At 38.3% G+C, this 21465-nt stretch overlaps 1 protein-coding gene across 24 annotated transcripts in view; it reads right to left on the bottom strand.

Moving 5' to 3' along the window:
* Window positions 1-21465, bottom strand: part of Picalm (phosphatidylinositol binding clathrin assembly protein) — a 130439-nt gene that overhangs the window by 72232 nt on the left and 36742 nt on the right. For all 24 annotated transcript variants that reach the window (XR_009585621.1, XM_060367505.1, XM_021644047.2 and 21 more), the window contains exons 4-12: window positions 17016-17118; window positions 13153-13246; window positions 11234-11345; window positions 9648-9754; window positions 7067-7108; window positions 5667-5752; window positions 2624-2747; window positions 2234-2370; window positions 1436-1539 (exon numbers count right to left, since the gene is read on the bottom strand). Coding sequence is in view for 23 of the 24 variants with exons in the window: in XM_060367505.1 (XP_060223488.1) it covers window positions 1436-1539; window positions 2234-2370; window positions 2624-2747; window positions 5667-5752; window positions 7067-7108; window positions 9648-9754; window positions 11234-11345; window positions 13153-13246; window positions 17016-17118 (909 nt within the window). In the remaining variant the exon portion in view is untranslated. The remainder of the gene's footprint in view (window positions 1-1435; window positions 1540-2233; window positions 2371-2623; window positions 2748-5666; window positions 5753-7066; window positions 7109-9647; window positions 9755-11233; window positions 11346-13152; window positions 13247-17015; window positions 17119-21465) is intronic.

Here is a 21465-nt window from a genome sequence, read left to right as displayed (position 1 = left end):
TAATTTATTTATATCTACTTGTAACAAGAATTACTCCAGGGCTGGGTCTGGTGGTTCCATCCCCACTATCTTAACACTGGAGGTTGAGGCAAAAGGACCGCCATGACCTGAGGCCAGCTTGGGCTACAGTGTGAGAAAAACAACAGTGCTCCGGTAAGCCCACCACAGCTGGATCCTCAGAACCACGTGAAGGTAGATGGAGAGAACTGGCTGCACTAAGTTGTTCTCTGACCTCCACATGTACATGGTGGCACACCTGCCCCAACAGCAAAGACTACCAAGTGCTCTCTAGGGTAATAATGACAGATAACCCTTGCATGCACAGAGCTGAGACTCTAGTTGACAAAACAGCACCATAGGCTGGTGATGCAGCTCAACGGCAAAGCATCTGCTTAGTGTGTACAATGCTCGGGATTCAATACTCAGAATCACACCAAAAAAAACAAAAAAAACAAAAAAAACAAAAAAAAAGAAAAAGAAAAGAAAAGAAAGGGGGGGGCTTGGAAATAAGAAAGGAAAGAAGCACAAAAACTGTATTTTTAATTCAAACGATTAATGAGGAAAATCTGTTTTACATGTTGCAAAATTTAATAATCAAAATGTTTCATGAAAGTCAATACAAATTTTAACATATATGATTTTCTACATAGCATCATTGATTCTGAAAATCTCTTTCCAGCAGTCTTTGATAACTATTTATATAATGATACACATGCATGCACACAGCAAAACCATCCAAAGATGATGATTTGAAAAGTAGATGCCTAACTAAAACTGTGAAACAGACTTACATCACTTTCTTTGAAAGGTGCTAGACCACAATCACCTTAAAATATTTAAGGCATCGAACATTCCTGTTATCTTACAAGTCTAGGTTAAAACATTTAAAATAAAATGAATTAAATTAATTAAAGAAATAAAAATAAAACACAATTAACTAAAAAAATACAAAAATCACCATGAGATAAATACTTGGTCACAATATTCTTCACTGCTTGATAACACAATCTGAGTTTTAGTAGAGACTTCTCATGTGTGTGTATATATATATACACATATATACATATAAACATACATACACATACATACATAAAGGTAAGGGTTTTACCCATCAGGAAATTTTTTTCTACACCAAAAGCGGTAATTACTATGCATTTGAAATTCACATTAAAGGGATGATCTCACACTTAACAAAGTATCCTTCCTCTTATATTTAACTTCATCTTCACTAAACCTTACTCCATTAGTAACTATGAATTTTAGCACTTCACATATCATGAATTGCTTTCAGGAGATAAAGTTTAGTTTACTGGCATTTTAGTATTTCTCAAGTTCCCATGTACTAAGTTCAAACAAAAACTCTATTAAAAAGTAGAAAGCTACTTAATGGAGAAGACAGATACCCACACAAGATTTAAAACAGACCAAAGCTTACCTCCCCATGTACTTGCTACCTGAGGAGCAGCTGGCATCGTATGGACAGATGGATGAAAGGTTGGCTGCTGCAAATCAAGCAGGTCATTTGGCAGCTTAGATGTGCTAGGAAAATATTTTGGAAAGCAGTTTTATTTCTAGATGAATTCTGCTGTGTTAATTTGTCTCCTATCCCCCTTTACTCAAAAAAGGAAAAAAGAAAAGAAAAGAAAAGAAAAAAGCGAAATGCTTCAATGTAAGCCTAAAAAATAAGTAATTCTACCAAGGTAACAATGCATGCTCCTCATTTAACATAATTCTAAGGAGGCCCAGAAAAATACTTGAGCATCACGTCTTAAGTTTCTATTGAATTTGAGTAACAATACCTTTTCTGGAAAGACTCAATGAGGTTCCCAAGAAAATAGCCATTCCCTTACATTATATTCCAATTAATAATTAGTAATTTCAGCAGGTTGTGGTACACACACCTATAATCCTAGCACTCAGGGAGGCAGAGGCAGACAGATCTCTATGAGTTCGAGGTCAGCCTGCCTCGTCTACAAAGTGAGTCCAAGAAACTCTGACTCAAAAATACCAATCAATCAATCAATCAATCAAATTAGTAATTTAGCCATATTCCATTTCCTAAGCATACAAATATAATCTTTTTACTTTACATTTAGATAGTATATTAACTGTATTTCTACACCCTTTGTATTAATTTGTAATTACAAAATCACAAACGAAAGCAAACTCACAGAATCTAAAGCACATGATTTGAAGATGCTCTTTTACTAAATACTTAAGACACCCACTGTACCTGTTAGATGAACTAGGGGTAGAAAATATGTCGATGGCTGGAGCAGTCATTATTCCCCCTGCTGATGTGGACACAGGAGAGGCTGCAGTTGTTAAAGAGGTATGTGGTTTCTTTGCAAGTTCTTTTAGACGCTGTTCCTGTTGAAAAAGAAAGTTTAACAGACCTAAAACTAGAGCTGTTGGTACAGACTCTAAAAAAGGACATTTTCTAATTCTGCTGTAATAGCTGAAAGGTGCTCCCTGACTTTTCACCAAGCATTCTGGTGAGTATGAAACTGAGTTTCAGCCTGTAGGATTGCTACACATTTAAAAACCTAAGTGTGGCTAGAGGTTCATTTACATGATTCCCTTCTACTTGATGTTCCAAAAAGAAGGCCCACACTTAACTTACCTTTAATGCTTTTAAGCGAGCCTGTTCTTCCTCCAATGCTGCCTGCTTTTCCCTTTCATCCACTTTGGTCAGAGATAGGCCAGTGCTTGCCAAAGAAGAGACTGCATTGGAAAGTGTTGTAGCCCTAGGGTGAGAGGATAAAGTAATCCGGCTCTGTGCTAAGCATGTCTTATCTATAACACAGATAAAATGAAGTGGACCTGCTTTTGAGAAATAATGAGTTTATGGACTTAAAATTAGTACATCAGATAGAATCTTCTCCCCAATGACCTAGAAAATTCCAACAATTTTAACATGGTACACTGAAATGCAAATCTGTGGCTTTTAGAGTCAGACTCTAGAAAAAAATTACAACACTGGCACACATGGTCTCACCCAAGACACAGAAGCAACATTCTTAGAAGAGTCCTAATAGAAAAAAACCAAAACTGATTCAGTTTCTCAGAGACAGCTCCTATACCACGTAACATCCGGGCTTTTGACAGCTATACCACAATAACACTAAAGCTTGATAACCAACACTAAATCTCTACAATAACACTCAAAAGCTATCCAGTGATGTCAGGCTCCTTAAAAAGGAATACTGACTTCAATTCAGTCATCAGGCTATGTGGCACCTCCTCTCTATATGCTTGCTACCTTTCTGACAAGTCAGCATTCTCTTTTCAAACCTATTACATATGCACAACTAGCCATCTACTTCCCACTTTGTTAAGATTCATCCATACTAAACCATGAACCAACATTAAATTTTAGGATAAAGAAATATACCTGGCCTCAATTTATCTTCCTTTTTCCACATACTACACACTTGGGCAGGGACTTCTCTGTGATTACTACTTCTCTAATTACTACTGTAAATACATAAAGTAGCAAAAACCAATCTAATTTATGTAAAATCAGTATTATAAATAAGCCAAGGAGAAGACAATGGAAGTCAAATAATTCTGACAGAAATAAAGAAGCCAATCATATCAAGATACGTATCTGAGGATAAATTACTTTCCTATAACTGACTGGGCTGTAACATCTTGAAAATTACAGTACTTGTAAAAACCTACTCTAAAATAAAAATACTGTACAAAATATTACTTAAAAATTCATTAGTGGCTGTTCCCCTTTGGGTGGGGTGGGGTGGGAGACACGTGCCTACACAGCAAGAGTCTTTCAGCGTAGCCCAGAATTGGCCTTAACTTCAATAGAGCTCAAGCTATATTCAAAGTTGACTTCCTACTGCTTCATCTTTCCCAGTTCTCGGATTATAGGTAAGAGCCACAGTACCTGACATTGTTTAAATTGTCTATAGGAGAGAAGTCACCAAAAAATAAAAAATAAACACACACACACACACACACACACACACACACACACACATAAAATATATAATTCACAGATTTAAAAAAAAAAAACTAACAAAAAGGAACCAAGGGAGATACTTAACTCCCAGTCATAAGTAGAAATAGAATATAGACACAGTTGAAGTGTTGAAGAGAGGAAACAGAGTAAGAGAGGGAGTATGGAGAGAAATGAGGGTCGATATTAGACCTGGGGAGAGCACATGGGGGTTGGGGGTGGGGGACAGAGGGTTTGCAGAGAGAAGAGAAACCCTGGGCAGGGACTTCTCTGTGGCAAGCTAGAGACCTATGACAGGGTAGGCTCCTGGGAGAATATGAGGGTGACTCTATCTGAGGCTCCTAGTAACAGGGGTCATGGAGACTGAAAAGGCTACCCTATAATTAACATGAGACTCACCCCATGGGAGACAGTGAACCCTGACATGATTATTAATGATACTCTGCTATGCTTGCAGATGATAGCCTAGCATAGCTGTCCTCTGAGTAACTACACCCAGCACATAATGGAAACAGATGGGGGAGCACAGGGAGTCTTGTGGAAGAATGGGGGAGAGAAAGACAGAATGACCCAGAGGGGACAGGAGTTCCAAAAGAAGACCAACAGAGCCAACTAACTAGGACCCAAGGGGGCCTGTGGAGACTAAAGCACCAACCAAGGACCATGCATTGATTGGACCTAGACCCCCTACATAGATGTAGCTGATAAGCAGCTTGGTCCTCATATGGGTTCCCTAGTAAGGGCAATGGGGCTAACTGAAACGGACTCTGCCGCTTGCTTTGGATCACTTTCCCGTGGCGGACCTACCTCACCAGGCCACAGGGGAAGTGGTTGCACTCAGTCCAGATGTGACTTAATATGCTGAAATAAGAGGGTGTATGGGGCCCCCCTTCTCCGAGGAGGTGAGGAGGGGAATAGGAGAAACAGGAAGAGGAGGTAGACAGGGAGAGAGGAGGAAGCTACAACAGAGATGTAAAATGAATTTTAAAAAAAAGGAGAAAAAGTAAAATTAAAAAAATAAAGAAAAGATCTCGGGGAGAGAAACAAAGGAAAAGTCTCACTGTATACTTTATATATTATTTTAAATAGATAAAATCTTTATAAGAAAGTAATTACTCAAGCAATTACTAAAACCAACCAAAATTGTATTAAAGGATCAAAACAAGATAATTTCTGTTATTTTAAATTTGTTTGGTAAACTGGGGATAAGCTCAAAACTTGAATTGATTAAAATAGGAGATGACAATCAATCTCATCAAAGGGCATAAAAATTGAAATATGATGTCAGATATTCTAGGCTTGAATCCTAGTATTACTACAGTATCTACTGTGGGGTATTTTAAGGTCTGAGTAAATTAATACAAAATTACCCTTTAATTTTGAAGCAACATACACACCAAACTATGATGTTTATGGTTAAGTTTTAATATTGAAGCCACAATTCCCAACCAAAGCTTCACTGTTATCATTATAAAATACATCAGCACTTGCTGATATCAGGAACTAAACAAGAACTGAAATGCATTAACCCCATGGAATCTTGTTAATAATTCTAATTACTAATGAAGATGGCACTCATATTAATTTAAACCTATCTTATAGATAACTAAGTCAAAACAGAGAAACAACTTGGAACTTGAGCTGCTTTCATATACTCCTTCCAAAAAAAGATAAAAAAAAAAAAAAGTACCTGCTTGCAGCTGTGGAATCTTTGATTTTCTTCCCTTCCAAGGAAGCTAAATGTTGTTCTAAAGCATCAAGAAGACTGCTAGGGGCCTGAAAGTATTCAAATATTAAGAATTTCATCAACATTACACCATTTGACAAAACAAATAAATCAGACGTCATCTCATGACAGCCATAAAAACATATTCCTCATGTACTAATTGCAAGTGGGCATTTTTCTAACTACTGAAATTATAATCTTTTATTATTACCATTATAATTATTACTAGTTGAAGTTCCTAATAAGCATCACCAAAAAATATAAGAAACGAAGATAAGTGTGAAACCTAAGAATCTCACAGAACCTAAAATATTGAAATATTTAATACATGTAAACTTTCAGTAAAAACATTATTGAGAATACAGCAGCTACATATTTTAGTTTGCATATAAAATGATAGGTTCCAGGTCTGGCAAAATGGTTCTTCAGCGGGTAAACACACTTGCAGTGTAACCAGAACACTTGGGAACAATCCTGTGACTGTGACCATGTGCTGTGGCATATGCTTGCCTGTAGTCACAAATGCAACACATAAATCCAGGGGACTCAAGGCCCTTTCCTGGTCTCCCCGGGCACACATGGCATATATTCATATAGACATACATGAATAAAACAAAATTTTCTTAAAAAATAAACTATCAAATGACCCAGCTATAATACTAAATCAACATACCAGAGACACTTGTTTGTTCGTGTTTATTTATTTATTTATTAACTGTACCAGTAACTATGGTATAGCACCTATCTAGAGCTCTGTCCATACATGAATAAATTTTAAACAATACAGTATATAAACAGTGAAATTTTACTCAATTGTTGTGAAATGAAATCATGATACTGTCAGGATACCATCAAATTAAAGGAAGCCAGACTCAAATACTATGTTTTCAGCCATATGTGTATCTTTATATTTAAGAATTATGCATGTGTAGCTTTAAAACTAAATAATTCCTAGAGGAAGAAGAGAAGCTTACAAGACTCATGAATATTAGAGGTTCACAAGGTCCCTCCCCAGGACTATGTAACTATTTAATATCTATCAGGAAAAAGGAGACCCTAAGAAGAAACTGCCTCAAAGCTTGATTAAGAAACTTGACAGGTGCAGTTTTTGCAGGTCATTACCCATGTGGGGTGGGCTTCTCCACAGTGCAACTGTTATGATATAGAAGTAGAAAGGCTCACCAGAGTAAGAGATCAGCTGATCATTCATTGTATGTATCATGTAAAAAGCTTTTCAGCAATGTATTACAATGTTAAAACTATAAGGAAAACCAAAATACTCTCAGCAGGTGTCACTACAACACTACTCATCCTGGTAGTGTGGTGCACATGATGGTGAGCACATGCTTTAACTATCTACTCACCTGTGAAAGATCTGGAATATCTCCTCTGTCAATCCCAACTTGCTGCAACAAGAAATACTACATTTAACATACAAAATTATAAACAATATGAACATTACCTCTTCTATGTGACATATAGTAACACTGGGAGAAATGAGAACAGCTAACTATGAACAAGTTCCATGGGAAAAAGAAAGAGAGAGAGAGAGAGAGAGAGAGAGAGAGAAAGAAAGAAAGAAAGAGAGAGAGAGAAAGAAAGAGAGAGAGAGAAAGAAAGAGAGAGAGAGAAAGAAAGAAAGAAAGCTAAGCCAGGCACAGTGGCACATGACTGTAATCCCAGCACTCAGCAAGGCAGAGGCAGGTGGATTGCTCTGGGTTCAAGGACAGCCAAGACTACACAGAGAAACCCTGTCTCAAACCCCACCCCCAGAGCGAGGGGGGCGGGAGAAGTGGGAGGGAGGGAAGGAAGAAAGAAGGAAGAACCTAATGACACCAACCTGCCTTAAACCAATTTTCTTTTCATTAAAGAAAAGTTCACAGGGGTCTTTTCTGAAATGGATACTCCAGCCAAGGACCACTCATAGTGATGGCCTGGAACCCCTGCACAGAAGTAGCCCATGGCAGTTCAGGATCCAAATGGCCTCCATACGGACAGGGACTGTCTCTGACATGAACTGATTGGCCTGCCCTTTGATCACCTCCCCCTGAGGGGGGAGCAGCCTTACCAGGCCACAGAGACACTGCAGCCACTCCTGATGAGATCTGATAGACTAGGGTCAGAGGGAAAGGGGAAGAGGACCTCCCTTTTCAGTGGACTGGGAGAGGGACAGGGTGGGGAAGAAAGAGGGTGGGATGGGGAGGAGAGGGAGGGAGGGAGGTACAAGGGGGATACAAAGTGAATAAACTGTAATTAATAAAAATAATTAATAATAAAAAAGATAAAAATTACGGAAAAAAAAAGTTTCCCCTGACAACTTAAAACCTACTATTTGGGAGACAGCGAGATGGCTCAGCATAGAAAGGCACTTTGTTGTCAACCCTGGGAAGATAGGTTTGATCCCTGGGAATCACATGATAAAAAAAGAACTGACCCCCACTAAGTTGTTTTCTGACCTCAACACAAATGCCATAGCACTCAAGTGGCCCAAACACAAATAAAATACACATATTTTAAAACTCTGTTCCAGATTTTTCATAAATGTCAAGTGATATTTAGCCAGGATATAACTACCTCCACAAAAACCTCAACATATTCTTCATGGTGTTGAGGCATTAGATAACTGCCAACAAAAAAAATTACAAACACAAATATCTTCCTATGTATTTGAGGGCTCAAATTAGAAACCTGTATTTCTCCCTTGACTATGGTTTATTTTCTAATCCTAGTCCTTTTTCTCAACTTTTAAGAGTTTCAGAATAAAGTCAGTAAAAAGTCTTAACTCATTCATATTTAGATATTAACAGCTCATCCCTCAGACTGAGACAACTGCTCCCTTAGAACACATTCCAAGAGATTACTGTTCCTTTATTTTAAGAACTAAAACCTTTAATAACACTGCAAGCCCAAAGACAGTCTCATAACATTTTTCAGCAGAATCTATCATATATTTTAGATCACATGAACAGATAATACATTCCATTGGTGTCAAACCTGCAACCTTAACTACGGGCTGGCTTAAAATGCATGACAATAACTGTAGCCACCAAATACAAAGAATAAGAGATCATAAAGGAAAGTCAACAAATTAAACCCTGCCTCCTTAAAGTTTTAATATGTGACTAGTACTGAGGAAATAAGCAGAAACCAGATTTCTCCCTTGAAAGACTTTCTGAATCAAAACAAATTTGTATGGGCATCATAAAACAACAAGGTCATTTCATTTGCTAAAGAATAAACCATCACAAGGATAACAATGCCTAGAGTCACTATCTTGGTAGTTGCAGAATAATTACTTTAATCTAAGTGACTGAAATATTCTAAAGAGGGGGCATTTCTAACAGTGATGAATATAGGGTAAAGAAAGAGGGTAAAGATTTTCATAAAGAACTTTCTGAACTGTCTCTGCTAACATAAAAGATGCCTGTAAAAATTACAACTGTCTTCTATGCCAATTTCATAAAAACTACTTTTAAGAGATTTACAAAATTATATTATCATATAGCCTTTTCATATTCAATAAGTATATAAAATTCACTGTGTAGAAAAAAAAAACACTGAATTACGTGGCTCCAGTTGCAGGCCTGTCTGAAGGAAGAACTTAGGCTGACCTTCAGCCTTTCCCACCACCACCAACAGAATAAGCCTTCAAAAATGAATGGCTAATTCTAAACACAGACATCACTGCCACAATCATACACATTCTTATTTTGTAAAGATGTATGCAGTGCAAAAGTTGATTACTTTCATCATCTCATATAAATTCAATATACAACACGTATTTTATTCACTATTGTCACAATACCATTTAGCAAAACAATAGTGCATATTAATATTACTTGATATACACTTTTTTATATTGAAATTACTTCTTTCATTTGGGTAATGATTTCTTCAAAATCCATACATATAAACAAAAGTATAAGGTCTTTCAAGACAGCTTACCTCTGCAACCTTCAGAAACTCTGAGATTCTTGTCATCCTAGTCAGGAACTTCTTATAGATATCAAGACCTTCTTTGCACTGGTTCTTTTTCATATCAAAATATTTTTCTGCCCAAAGAAATATGAAAATGCTCTTATTTAATGACAAAACAAACAAAAAAAATGAAAAACAAAAAACTAAAAGTTTCCCGAAAAAGAAAAGACTAGACAGTATCTCCAAAAATGTGACAATTCTCTCAAAGGACAACCTATAACAAAAATTAGTGCTGTTTGGATACTTGAAGCAAATTTGAATCAAAGTCCAATACAGAGCTTCACATTTGCAAATCAAGAAGTTGAAGACCACGATTTTCACAGCTGTATCTGTTCAGTTTTGAAGTACCCCTTCATATATTTGTGTTATCCTAGTCTATGAAAACCACATTTAAATAAACTATCTAAAGAAAGGGGGCATACTAGAATAAAAATACTTGGTGTCTGATACTAAATACCATGGCACTTTTTGTCATGGCTTTTCTACTCCTAACTCACAACTGCCTGCAGCTCCAGCTCCAGGGGACCTATCTGGCCTCCACAAACACCCGATCATACACACAGCATAATAGAGATTCATACAAACATTAACACAAATTAAATAAGTGAATCTTTAAAAAGAAGATTTATATGCAAAACAACTATTTCAAAATACATCTTGGTATGTAAGAAGGTAAGATTTCTTACAATCACAAATTCTTAAAATTACTTAAAGGTAACCCCCCGCCAAATGATGACTGGCTGGCTTAAAAAAAAATTACTGGTTTCAAAGTTAGGTTTAAGGGCTAGGGATACAGCTCAGTGATAAAGCATAATCTCAACATTCAAAAAGCCTTAATAATCCCCGGCACCACACATACATGCGCCTCAAATTTAGAAGAAAAAAATTGTATATGTATATATATATATATACACACACACACACACACACACACATACTAGTTATATAATGTTCACTGTAGAATAAATATTGTGGAAATACTTTTCCTGAAACAAAGAAAATAAGAGGCTTTTCTCACTGGGCGCAGTGGCGCCTGCAATCCTATTGCTCTGGGAGGCAGAGGCAGGTGATCTCTGTGAATTTGAGGCCAGCCTATTCTGGTCTAGGACAGCCAAGGCTACACAGAGAAGCCTTGTCTTGAATAACGGGACAAAAAGAGAGAAAAAAAAGAAAAATGTTTTAAAAAGGCTTTTCCCATTTAAGTAAATACAACACCAAAAAAAACATTACTATCCTACCTCAATAGTTTCACAGATTTAAAGTATTTCTAAAAATTAATGAAACAGTCCAAAAATTACTATTATGTAAAATAAAAAAAAACAACAACAAAGTTTAACTAGCTAAATATTTTGGCTATAAAAATGAGAATGTATCCACTTGTGTGAATATACATGTGTATGCACATGAACAGGAATAAAACTTTTTCCTCCAAATAAACTTTTAGAATGAACATGTGTCTCAGTGGACTCCACAGCACCTTTAGCAACTACTGTCAGTATCACTAATCCATCTGACACAAAAGAAAAAGTTATCTAAGATACCGGAGTATTTACCCAATAAATTAATAATTCCTTCATTGTATGCTGCAAATAGTCTAATGGCATCTTTGAACAGGAGCATGAAGGCAGCATTTATTACCCCATTTGTAAGTTCATTACTATTAACCTAGAGGAAAATGGAAAATAGATTAGCTCATCTCACATTTTAAATGACACTGCCAAAATGATTCCTTACTAGAATACAATAAATTAAAACATGTCAGCTTATAGAAAAAAGGGGCTTATTTTACCTATTATATATTTTATATGAATTTTCTGATTTCTTGCAATCAGAATTACAGGCAAACATTGTAAAACTCTAAGTTAAAAAAAAAATCAGCAAAAAAAGAACAACTTTTGAATAATTTACAATTATGACCAAAAGTGAAAATGCCATTTACCTTTACCTCGAAATGAGTTAAAGGTACGCCTACATCTCAAGCCTCTTAGCTACAACTTTATTAAAATGCTACAGGTTTACAAAGGGTGTGTGCACCCCCCACCCCAACCCACACCATACTTAGTGTTTCTGGTTACAAAAGCTAAAAACCTATGAGTAAGATCAAGTAAATTTTTCATAAAGTGTAATAGAAAAGACACTAAAACAAGTAATTTTATAGAGACAATGTATTAAGTGAAAACCATGTAACAGAGCCTTCTATATAGACAAAACTGCTCTCTAATGCACCAGTTTCCTGTATCTTCCAGAGCCAATCTTCAAAGTGCTCTTCTTCCTTTTATATAAAGAAGGACTTTTAGGCTCTGGGAATTATGTTCTCTCCTGTATTCAATCCAACACTACTACTGTAACACAAAAACAGACACAGAAGTATGCAAACCAAGCAAGAATCTGTCCATATGCCACTAGTGCTACTATGGAAACTGAAATTTTAATTTCAGAAAATTTTCAAATGTCACAAAACAAAGTTTTTAATTATATAAAAATGAAAAAATTATAAAATGATTCTCAAGTCACTAGTCATTAGTTTGATGCTTTCTAGTCTATGAAACACATAAATGTAGTGAGAATGCTGATGTCTTTAAAAACCCAGTTATGTTATATAAACATGTTTGCTTTAATCCCAGGTGTAGGACATGGGCCTGCTTTAGATACTCCACAGTAGCAGACCATCTGCCTTGTGCATGCTCTGGCAGGGGTGTGATTCTGCCAGCTGAAGACAGTTTAATTCAGGGGACACTAAAGGGGTTATAAAACGACCAGAGCCTCAAGAGAGGAGACACAGCTCTTTCTCCTGTTCGTTTCTGCTCCTGATGCTGTTAATAGTTTGTCAAGTGATCTAGAGAAAAGAGAAGTTGGAGATATCCTGACAAGACAAAGTTTGGACTTGCCCCAGGGAACTACTCAGTGCCCCAAATCAGCAGGAAGTAATCTACAGAGGTTAACACCCTCTCTCCCCATTAACGTTCTGTCTCTGCTTCTTGGTGTTAGGGTGTTGAAAGGGATCAGGTGGAGAAGAGTGGTAGAAATAAGATCCCAAATAAAATACATAATCAAATACACTAACACATGAGTAGTTTGCTGTACACTTAGTCAAAACTCACTACCCAAATAACATCATTTAAAAATTCCAAGGGTACAATGTCACTGGGCAACACATAGGAACCTCCTTTTATTTCTAAATAGCTGTCATGCTTTGAGTCACCAAACAAAAGTGAAACAATGAAAAATCTGTACACCAAAGAAATCCCTACATTTTTCAGATCTAAAATCCCTGTGAAAAGTTTCAATCAAGCACTTTCCTATTTGCCTGCTGTAGTGTGTATCACCTATAATTCTAGCAATTGAGAAAAGTGCTACTGTTAACCAAACAATACAATAGAGTGAAAAAATTATGAAAACTTCAGGACAGAGCTAACCAGTTATGATGATCTAATTTTCAAAAAGTTTGAATTACAAAAGTACATCAACTTACATTAAAATCAAGAAGTGCATCCATTTGATTTTGGATAATTGGTACAGTTTTTAAAAGTTTTTCTGTGTTCATTGTTCGCATAACTCCATCAGCCCTATTAAGGAAAAAAAAAAAAAGACTTAAATCTCCAATTTGGTTCTCTATTTAAACAAGACTATGATGAAATATCACATATTCTTAAGCAGTTATTGAACTCTAAATCTCAAGTAAGGATTATGTAGAAAGAAAATAAAACCAAAAGCTAGGAACTAGTGCAAGCAGCAAAGGGGAGGGCTATGTATGCAGAGAGATGGCTCAGCAGTTAAGCACACAGGCTGGTCTTCCAGAGGTCGCTGTTCTATTCCTAGCACCCATGTGGCCGCTTACAGCCATATGCAATACAGATCTAGGTGATCCTAAGCCCTTTTCTGCTCTCCATGGTCATACAAAAATGGTATATACACACAGATGCAAACAAAACACCCATACACATAAAATACAACTTTTTTAAGTGAAAGTGAAGGGTTACATCATACAGTCAGTTGGACAAAAAGAAATGGCATGGCTCTCAATCACTCCTGTATGTAAAAGGGCAGATCTGTACTTCTTTAAAAGCAAAAGAAACAATTAGCCAGAAATCACTAAACAGGTAAGTACTACTATCACAAGTTCCAGAGCTGTCTATTGCAAAATAAAACTTTAAAATTCTGGCAATGCGCAGCCATGAGGAAAGATAAAAATACTTTGGCAAAAGCCTAAGGACCGAAGTTCCATGCACAGAATTTAGGGTGCAGGAACAGGACCAACTCCTGGGAGCTCCACACATACCATGGCACAGGCATTACAGCACTCACACAACAATAAAAATATAATTATGGGGGAAAGGGTTCTGGCAAAGTAACTCAGCAGCAAAGTGCTAGCCTAGCATGGGCCAGGTCCTAAACACAACCCCTAACACTAGGGAGGGATGAAGCATTACTTATTAAAACATCAAAGGCTTTTAAAAGAAAATTAATTACAAGGAAAATCTGTCGCACAAAATATAATTTTTATCAGGTCACTCTAATCTAAGCCATACCAAGAACACTGTCAACAAGTTATAAAAAGTAACAATATTGCTTTTTTGGAACTCAGAGAGTTTAATGAAACAAACACTAGACTGCCTCAGCCAGCTATTGATCTGCTTTACTCTGGCTAGCTTCACTAACATATCCATCAAATGTTCAACATTGTTTTCTTTCAGGTACCACACTGGTTGACAACAGTTGCTCGAATCTGAGAGGACACAATTCCTTTCTGCAGCTTGTCTTTATTTTTCATAACTATCACACTTTTCCCAGGCAACATCATTTCTCAATTTAATCCCTTCTTGCTGATGTCTTTTTTACTTTTTGGACATTTCTCCATCACAGATGCCTTGAATGTATGTTGGTCTTTTTGTGTAACTCAACACCTAAATGAACAACCAACTCAACTTCTTTATCTCTTTTAAAGTGAGTGGCCTCTTAGCTCCCAAATGAAAAAGGACAAAACTGATACCTCATTCTATGAAAATCACTTTTTAATCATACAACTATTTTGACAAATATTATTATTGTAGACATTCTCTTGTAAACACTTAAATTTTCTTGCACCTCTTTCTCCCTTGCAGTTAGTCACCAGGCAAATTCCTAATCCTGGATAAATAAATAATTCACTCACATCTATACATACAAATAAACAAGCCCATAGAGGTGGCGCAGTCAATGGTACAATGCTAGCCTAGCGTGCACAATAAAACCTTTGATTTTAAAAATCTTGCCACACAACCTGGCAGACACAAATTCATAATTACCAACTTCACATAGGTAGGAAAGATTTCCACCAGTCCTTATTCTTTTCTAGAGGACTCCAGAGCATCTCTACACCTCTACTTCTGTATCTTAGCCTACCAATGCAACCACTCAGCTCATTAACTCTCAAAATGTTTCATTCAGGAAAAAAGTATATTGAACAAGGTATAGGAACTAAGAAAGCAGATTCCTGATATGATCCTCTCTACTACAATCTTCTACAGAGCACCTAAATATGTAATATGAAATGTGTAGAAGTTAGTAAAGTTAAAACCCACCAACTTTCCTTGATTTAAAACAGTTTTTAAAAAAAAGATGTTTTCATCTTTCAAATGTCTTGTATATGTCTACATTTTTATTAAGATTTTTACTTCAGATCAGGTGGTGGTACACACCTTTAATCCCAGCGCTAGGCAGTCCTCTGGGTTTGAGGCCAGCCTTGTCTACAGAGTGAGTTTCAGGACAGCCAAGGACACACAGAGAAAGCCTGTGTTTAGATCTCCAGGATATGGAAGTTGCAGGGCAGTTTAAATGGAAAGGCATTCACCAGAAATTTCTGCAGATGTTACACACTCACTGTAAGAACATCTTTGATGGCTCTTTACTGAGCTACCAAGATTTAGCCTAGGGAAAAAAAGCTGCCTATAAGACACTACTAGACATCAAAGTACTGGTCACATTACTTGTGTGATTAATTCTTGTACTAATATCAGTACTCAGAATGTGGCAAAATTAAACTCACTCTTTGCATGCAAGAGGTCTTGGCTGGGAAAAGCCATCCAAATTCAATCCCTGAACACACATAAGGGTGGGAAAGACCCAATTCCACCCCTCCTTGCACACAGGATGACAAATAATATTTGAAAATTATGTGGACTCTGTGGGCTCTGGCCCTGGAGCTACAGTCATGCCAAAGCCATCGACCTCCATGTGGTTCACAGGTGCATGTCCTCAATGGCAGGGACTAAGATCCAAAGGGCCTGGAGTCCTCAGCTCCAAGCTCCTGAAATAACTGCTCTGAAACTGAGCCCATGCTTTTCCCTGTACCACAAGAACCCTTTGCCCTCTATCTAGCTATGCCTAGGTTTTGTATAAAGTGTAGAGCTGAGCAACACAGGTGAATCACCAGCAGGCATGCCAGCCCGGCCACTTAAGCCACATCAAGAGGGGCTCTGTCATGAGTTACACTGTGAGCATGCCAGCCAGGGTGCTCTTCAGCTCTTTTTTCATGCCTCAGAATGGGCAGGCAAAGGGAAAAACATGAAGTTTATTGCAGCCGCACAATGCAATGAGTGTCTGCTGCATCCATACTTTCACATTCATCTCAACTCTCGTACTATGATGGCATTTTAGCTTCTCAAAAAATGAAAGAAAAATAATAAAGAGCTGGAAAGAAAAAAAGAGAGAGAAAATAAAGAACTGGAGATTCCCCTTCCTTTCCCCAACCCTTAGATTAGAGGCACTTGCAACTACAACCAGCTACAAATAGTAAAGGAAGGAACAGAAAGATATTCTATGCTTATTAAAAACTGAACATGCTACAGGTGGCAATAATCCCCAACAGAACTACACATTAAGTTGGTTCCTATTTTTATAATCCTGGCTGCAAGTCAAGCCAGGACTCAGGAGGCAGCAGCAGACAGTTCTCTTGAGAATTCATGCCCAGCCAGGGCCACATGAGAGCCAAACAAACTAGTTAAAATTCCTGCCTATTTTGTCTACCAAATCCTCAAACTGATGTGGAACTTGAAGGTAAACAGAACAGATGAACATAATCAACTGAGTGGACATGGGATAGGGACTGGGGCAGAGAAAAGAAACTCTAGGAAATGAAACCATACACAGTAGGGTTATGTCACATCATTTTGTAAACATACTAAAAATTAATTATAAATTCAAAAGAATGAATTTTTAATGAGAACTATAACTCAATAAAGTTGTTATAAAAACAAATAGAACTTTTAAACTATAAAACTGGGTAAAGTTCTATAACTCACAATGTCCTGTTTTACATTATTAGATATTTGAATTATAAATGAAAACATAACTCACCCTCTCTTCACTTTTGTGAAATCGAATGCAACTTGTCTGTATGAAACTGCTTTTTCATTTAAATATCTACTATACCGTCTAATAAATGTAGACATATCATATCCTGTAAAAGAAAGCTTTCATTAATGATTAAAATTCAAAGCTTATCTATAAAAAGAACTTTATTATTCAACAGCAAAAAAATATCAACTACCTTTATGATGCAAATTAAATAAGTTATTTTATTATAACCAATTATAATTTATAATAAGTTATTTAAATTTCTTCAAAAATTTTAGTCAGTTTTAAAGTGAGGTATATTATAAATAGCTTTAAAAGCTTTTCCCTTACAATTTCACTAAAAATTAGTCAATTTTGCTTCTTCTGACCCCGTGTCTACTCTTTTACTTTTTAAGAGTTAGAAAAACATGTTCCCTTTCATAATTTAAGAACCTCAGATCATTGGAGGTGGTGCCCTTTAATCCCAGCACTTGGGAGGTAGAGGCAGGAAGATCTCTGAATTTGAGGCCAGCCTGGTCTACAGAGTGAGTTCCAGAAACCCCTTATGGGGCAGTTGGAGGGCGAACAACACAACACACCTCAGAACTCAAACATAACCCAAAGAATCATAATTGCACCCCTCAAATCAAATGAAGTTTCTATTTTTATACTTGTAAAACCTTTAGCTGTGTAGTATTTAGGACAAGTGTAACTCACATGTGCCAACCTTGTAAGAAAGATGAAAAGTACTGCCCAGTAAAAAAGACAGCAATATGTATGTTGAAGGCACAGTCAAAACAATTTCATAAATATTCTCAATAAAACCTTCCAAAGTTGTATCAGTTACTCTTAATACTGTTTCATCAGGGTCAGGAACATAAAACTTATCAGTGTTATTTTTTTAGATTCCAGAAACCTTATATTTTAGCTACTGTCTGGACCAAGATCTATAAATGTTAGCTCCTCCAGAAAAGCAAGTCTCTTTTAACTCAGCTTCATCAAACAGATTTAACTTGATCTTCTGCTTTATAAAATAATATTAACACACACATACATGCACAACTAGATTTGGTATTAACATTTATCTGCAAATGTTTATTGACCCTGTACTAAAAAAAATTGAACAAAATAGTAATTAGAAAGAAAGAAGGAAAGGAGGGAAGGAAGGGAAAGAAGAAAGAAAGAGAGAGGGAGGAAGGAAGGAAGGAAGGAAGGGAGGGAGGGAGGGAGGGAGGGAGGGAGGGATGGGGAAGGGAGGGAGGGAGGGAGGAAGGAAGGGAGGAAGGGAGGAAGGGAGGAAGGGAGGAAGGGAGGAAGGAAGGAAGGAAGGCAGGCAGGAAGGCAGGCAGGAAGGCAGGAAGGAAGGGAGGGAGGAGGGGAGGGAGGGAGGGAGGGAGGGAGGGAGGGAGGAAGGGAGGAAGGGAGGAAGGAAGGAAGGAAGGAAGGGAGGGAGGGAGGAAGGAAGGGAGGAAGGAAAGAAGGAAGGGAGGAAGGAAGGGAGGAAGGAAGGAAGGGAGGGAGGAAGGGAGGGAGGGAGGAAGGGAGGAAGGGAGGGAGGGAGGAAGGAAGGGAGGAAGGAAAGAAGGAAGGGAGGAAGGAAGGAAGGGAGGGAGGAAGGGAGGGAGGAAGGGAGGGAGGGAGGGAGGGAGGGAGGAAGGGAGGGAGGAAGGGAGGGAGGGAGGAAGGAAGGAAGGGAGGAAGGAAGGAAGGGAGGAAGGAAGGAAGGGAGGAAGGAAGGAAGGGAGGGAGGGAGGAAGGAAGGGAGGAAGGAAGGAAGGGAGGAAGGAAGGAAGGAAGGAAGGGAGGGAGGAAGGAAGGAAGGGAGGAAGGAAGGAAGGAAGGGAGGAAGGAAGGAAGGGAGGAAGGAAGGAAGGGAGGAAGGAAGGAAGGGAGGGAGGGAGGGAGGGAGGGAGGGAGGGAGGAAGGAAGGAAGGGAGGAAGGAAAGAAGGAAGGGAGGAAGGGAGGAAGGAAGGGAGAGAGGGAGGGAGGAAGGAAGGAAGGAAGGAAGGAAGGAAGGGAGAGAGGGAGAGAGGGAGGGAGGGAGGGAGGGAGGGAGGGAGGGAGGGAGGAAGGAAGGGAGGAAGGGAGGAAGGAAGGAAGGAAGGGAGGGAGGGAGGAAAGAAGGAAGGAAAGAAGGAAGGAAAGAAGGAAGGAAAGAAGGAAGGAAAGAAGGAAGGAAAGAAGGAAGGAAAGAAGGAAGGAAAGAAGGAAGGAAAGAAGGAAGGAAAGAAGGGAGGAGGGAGGAAGGGAGGAAGGGAGGAAGGGAGGAAGGGAGGAAGGAAGGGAGAGAGGGAGGAAGGAAGGAAGGAAGGAAAGAAGGAAGGAAGGAAGGGAGGGAGGAAGGAAGGAAGGGAGGAAGGGAGGAAGGAAGGAAGGAAGGGAGGGAGGAAGGAAAGAAGGAAGGAAAGAAGGAAGGAAAGAAGGAAGGAAAGAAGGAAGGAAAGAAGGGAGGAGGGAGGAAGGGAGGAAAGAAGGAAGGAAAGAAGGGAGGAGGGAGGAAGGGAGGAAAGAGGGAAGGAAAGAAGGGAGGAGGGAGGAAGGGAGGAAAGAAGGAAGGAAAGAAGGGAGGAGGGAGGAAGGGAGGAAAGAAGGAAGGAAAGAAGGGAGGAGGGAGGAAGGGAGGAAGGGCCGGGTGAGACAGAGTGTGCGTGTACGCACACATGCACTCCTGGCCCCTGCATACATGTGGCGGCCAAAGGACAACTCGCAGAATTCTTTCTTTCTACCACATGGGTCTGGGAATCAAACTAGGGGCTGGGTTTAACAATAGTCACCTTTACCTACTGGGCTATCTCATGAAGAATAAAAGGAATAAATAATAAAAGAATAATTAATAAAACTTACTCTTCATAAAAGGAATAAAATCTAGAAATCTTTACCACTAAATTTACTTAATTTCTGTGTCTTAAAAGACGGCTCAGTGGTTAAGAGGCATGGATGTTCTTCCATAGAACTCAGGCTTAACTCCCAGTATCCACATGGTAGCTAATTCCAGTTCCAGGGGATCTGATACCTTTATCCAGCCTCTATAGGCTCTGGAAACACATGGTACCCAGACATACATGCAGGCTAAACACTGATACACATAAACTAAAAATACAAGTTAAAAATTAAGATGAAATAATTTATTTTTCACCTAAAAATTAAAATGAAATAAATTTATTTAATTTTCACCTTTTGAAAATATTTATTTATTATGTATGAGTGCTCTAGCTGCATGTATACCTGTACACCAGAAGAGGGTACCAGATTTCATTATAGATGGTTGTGAGCCACCATGTGATTGCTGGGAATTGAACTCAGGATCTTTGGAAGAATAACCAGGACTCTTAACCGCTGAGCTCTTAATTTTCATCTTAAAGATATAAAAATTAGTAACTGAGACAAAAAACAAAACAAAACAAGTGAGTGTATTTATAGGCTCTATAGCCATGGCTTGCATAGCCTCCACCTCCCCCCCCCCCCGACTTAAATAAGAGCTATGAAGCAGCAATTAAAAAGATCTGCAAACAAAGCTGGATATGCTTGGGTTCTGCCTATAATCCCAGTATTCAAGAGGCTGAAGTAAAGGACTGCTATAAAGTGCAGGCCAGCCTGAGCGACACTGGGACCATGTTTAAAAAAAAAAAATCAAAAACCAAAGCAACACAAAATAAGATGCTAAACAAGCAGTTTCTATCTTCCTATCCATCTGTTTTAATAATTTTATTACAAAAGCGGGTGATTTCCCCCTTAATATGTTCCTCTTATTAAAAGAAATTAAACACAAGGGGCTAGAGTAAGGTGGCTCAGAGGTTACGATCACTTGCTCTTCTTAGAGGACCAGAGTTCCCAGCACTCACATCCAGAGGATCACAATCACCTCCAGCTCCATGAGATGATACCTCTGCCCTCTTCTGGCTTTCAAGCAGACCTGCATACAGGTGTGCATACAAACATGCATGCACACGCGCGCACGCACACACACAAATGGGTAAATCTCTTTGACTACACTGCATTCTATTCACTATGCCTCTGTAAGAACCACAATCCAGAAAGTCCCTCGTTAACTTGCCAGTGGGACATAGGAATGACTAGTATAGTCTCAACAGCTTCAAAAAAATTGAAATCTACTCTGATCCAACTTGACCTAAGGCTGCTTTCCCTATAGCACATACTTTCTTATGCCCATCCCAACACACACACACACACACACACACACACACACACACACACACAACTTTCCCATTACAAAATTTAACCCCACCAAAATCTTCTAAGTTTGGTTTGTTTACCACTACCTGGTTCTCCAAAGTGCCATGTATACATTCAGTTCATACTCAATTTACCTATCAATCTTAAGTATTTCACATCCTTTCACAGCTTATACAGCTGTACAAGTGTGCTTAAACTAAGTAATCTCTTCCACCTCTCAAAGCCCTGCATAGGTCTCACCTTCTCTGAAGATACTTCCCAGACTGAACCTCACTG

Source organism: Meriones unguiculatus, chromosome 14, assembly GCF_030254825.1.
Source record: "Meriones unguiculatus strain TT.TT164.6M chromosome 14, Bangor_MerUng_6.1, whole genome shotgun sequence".
In the NCBI taxonomy this organism is placed as follows: domain Eukaryota; kingdom Metazoa; phylum Chordata; class Mammalia; order Rodentia; family Muridae; genus Meriones; species Meriones unguiculatus.
Note: the sequence above shows the minus strand (reverse complement) of the source record. Positions and strands in the feature narration are given on the sequence as shown.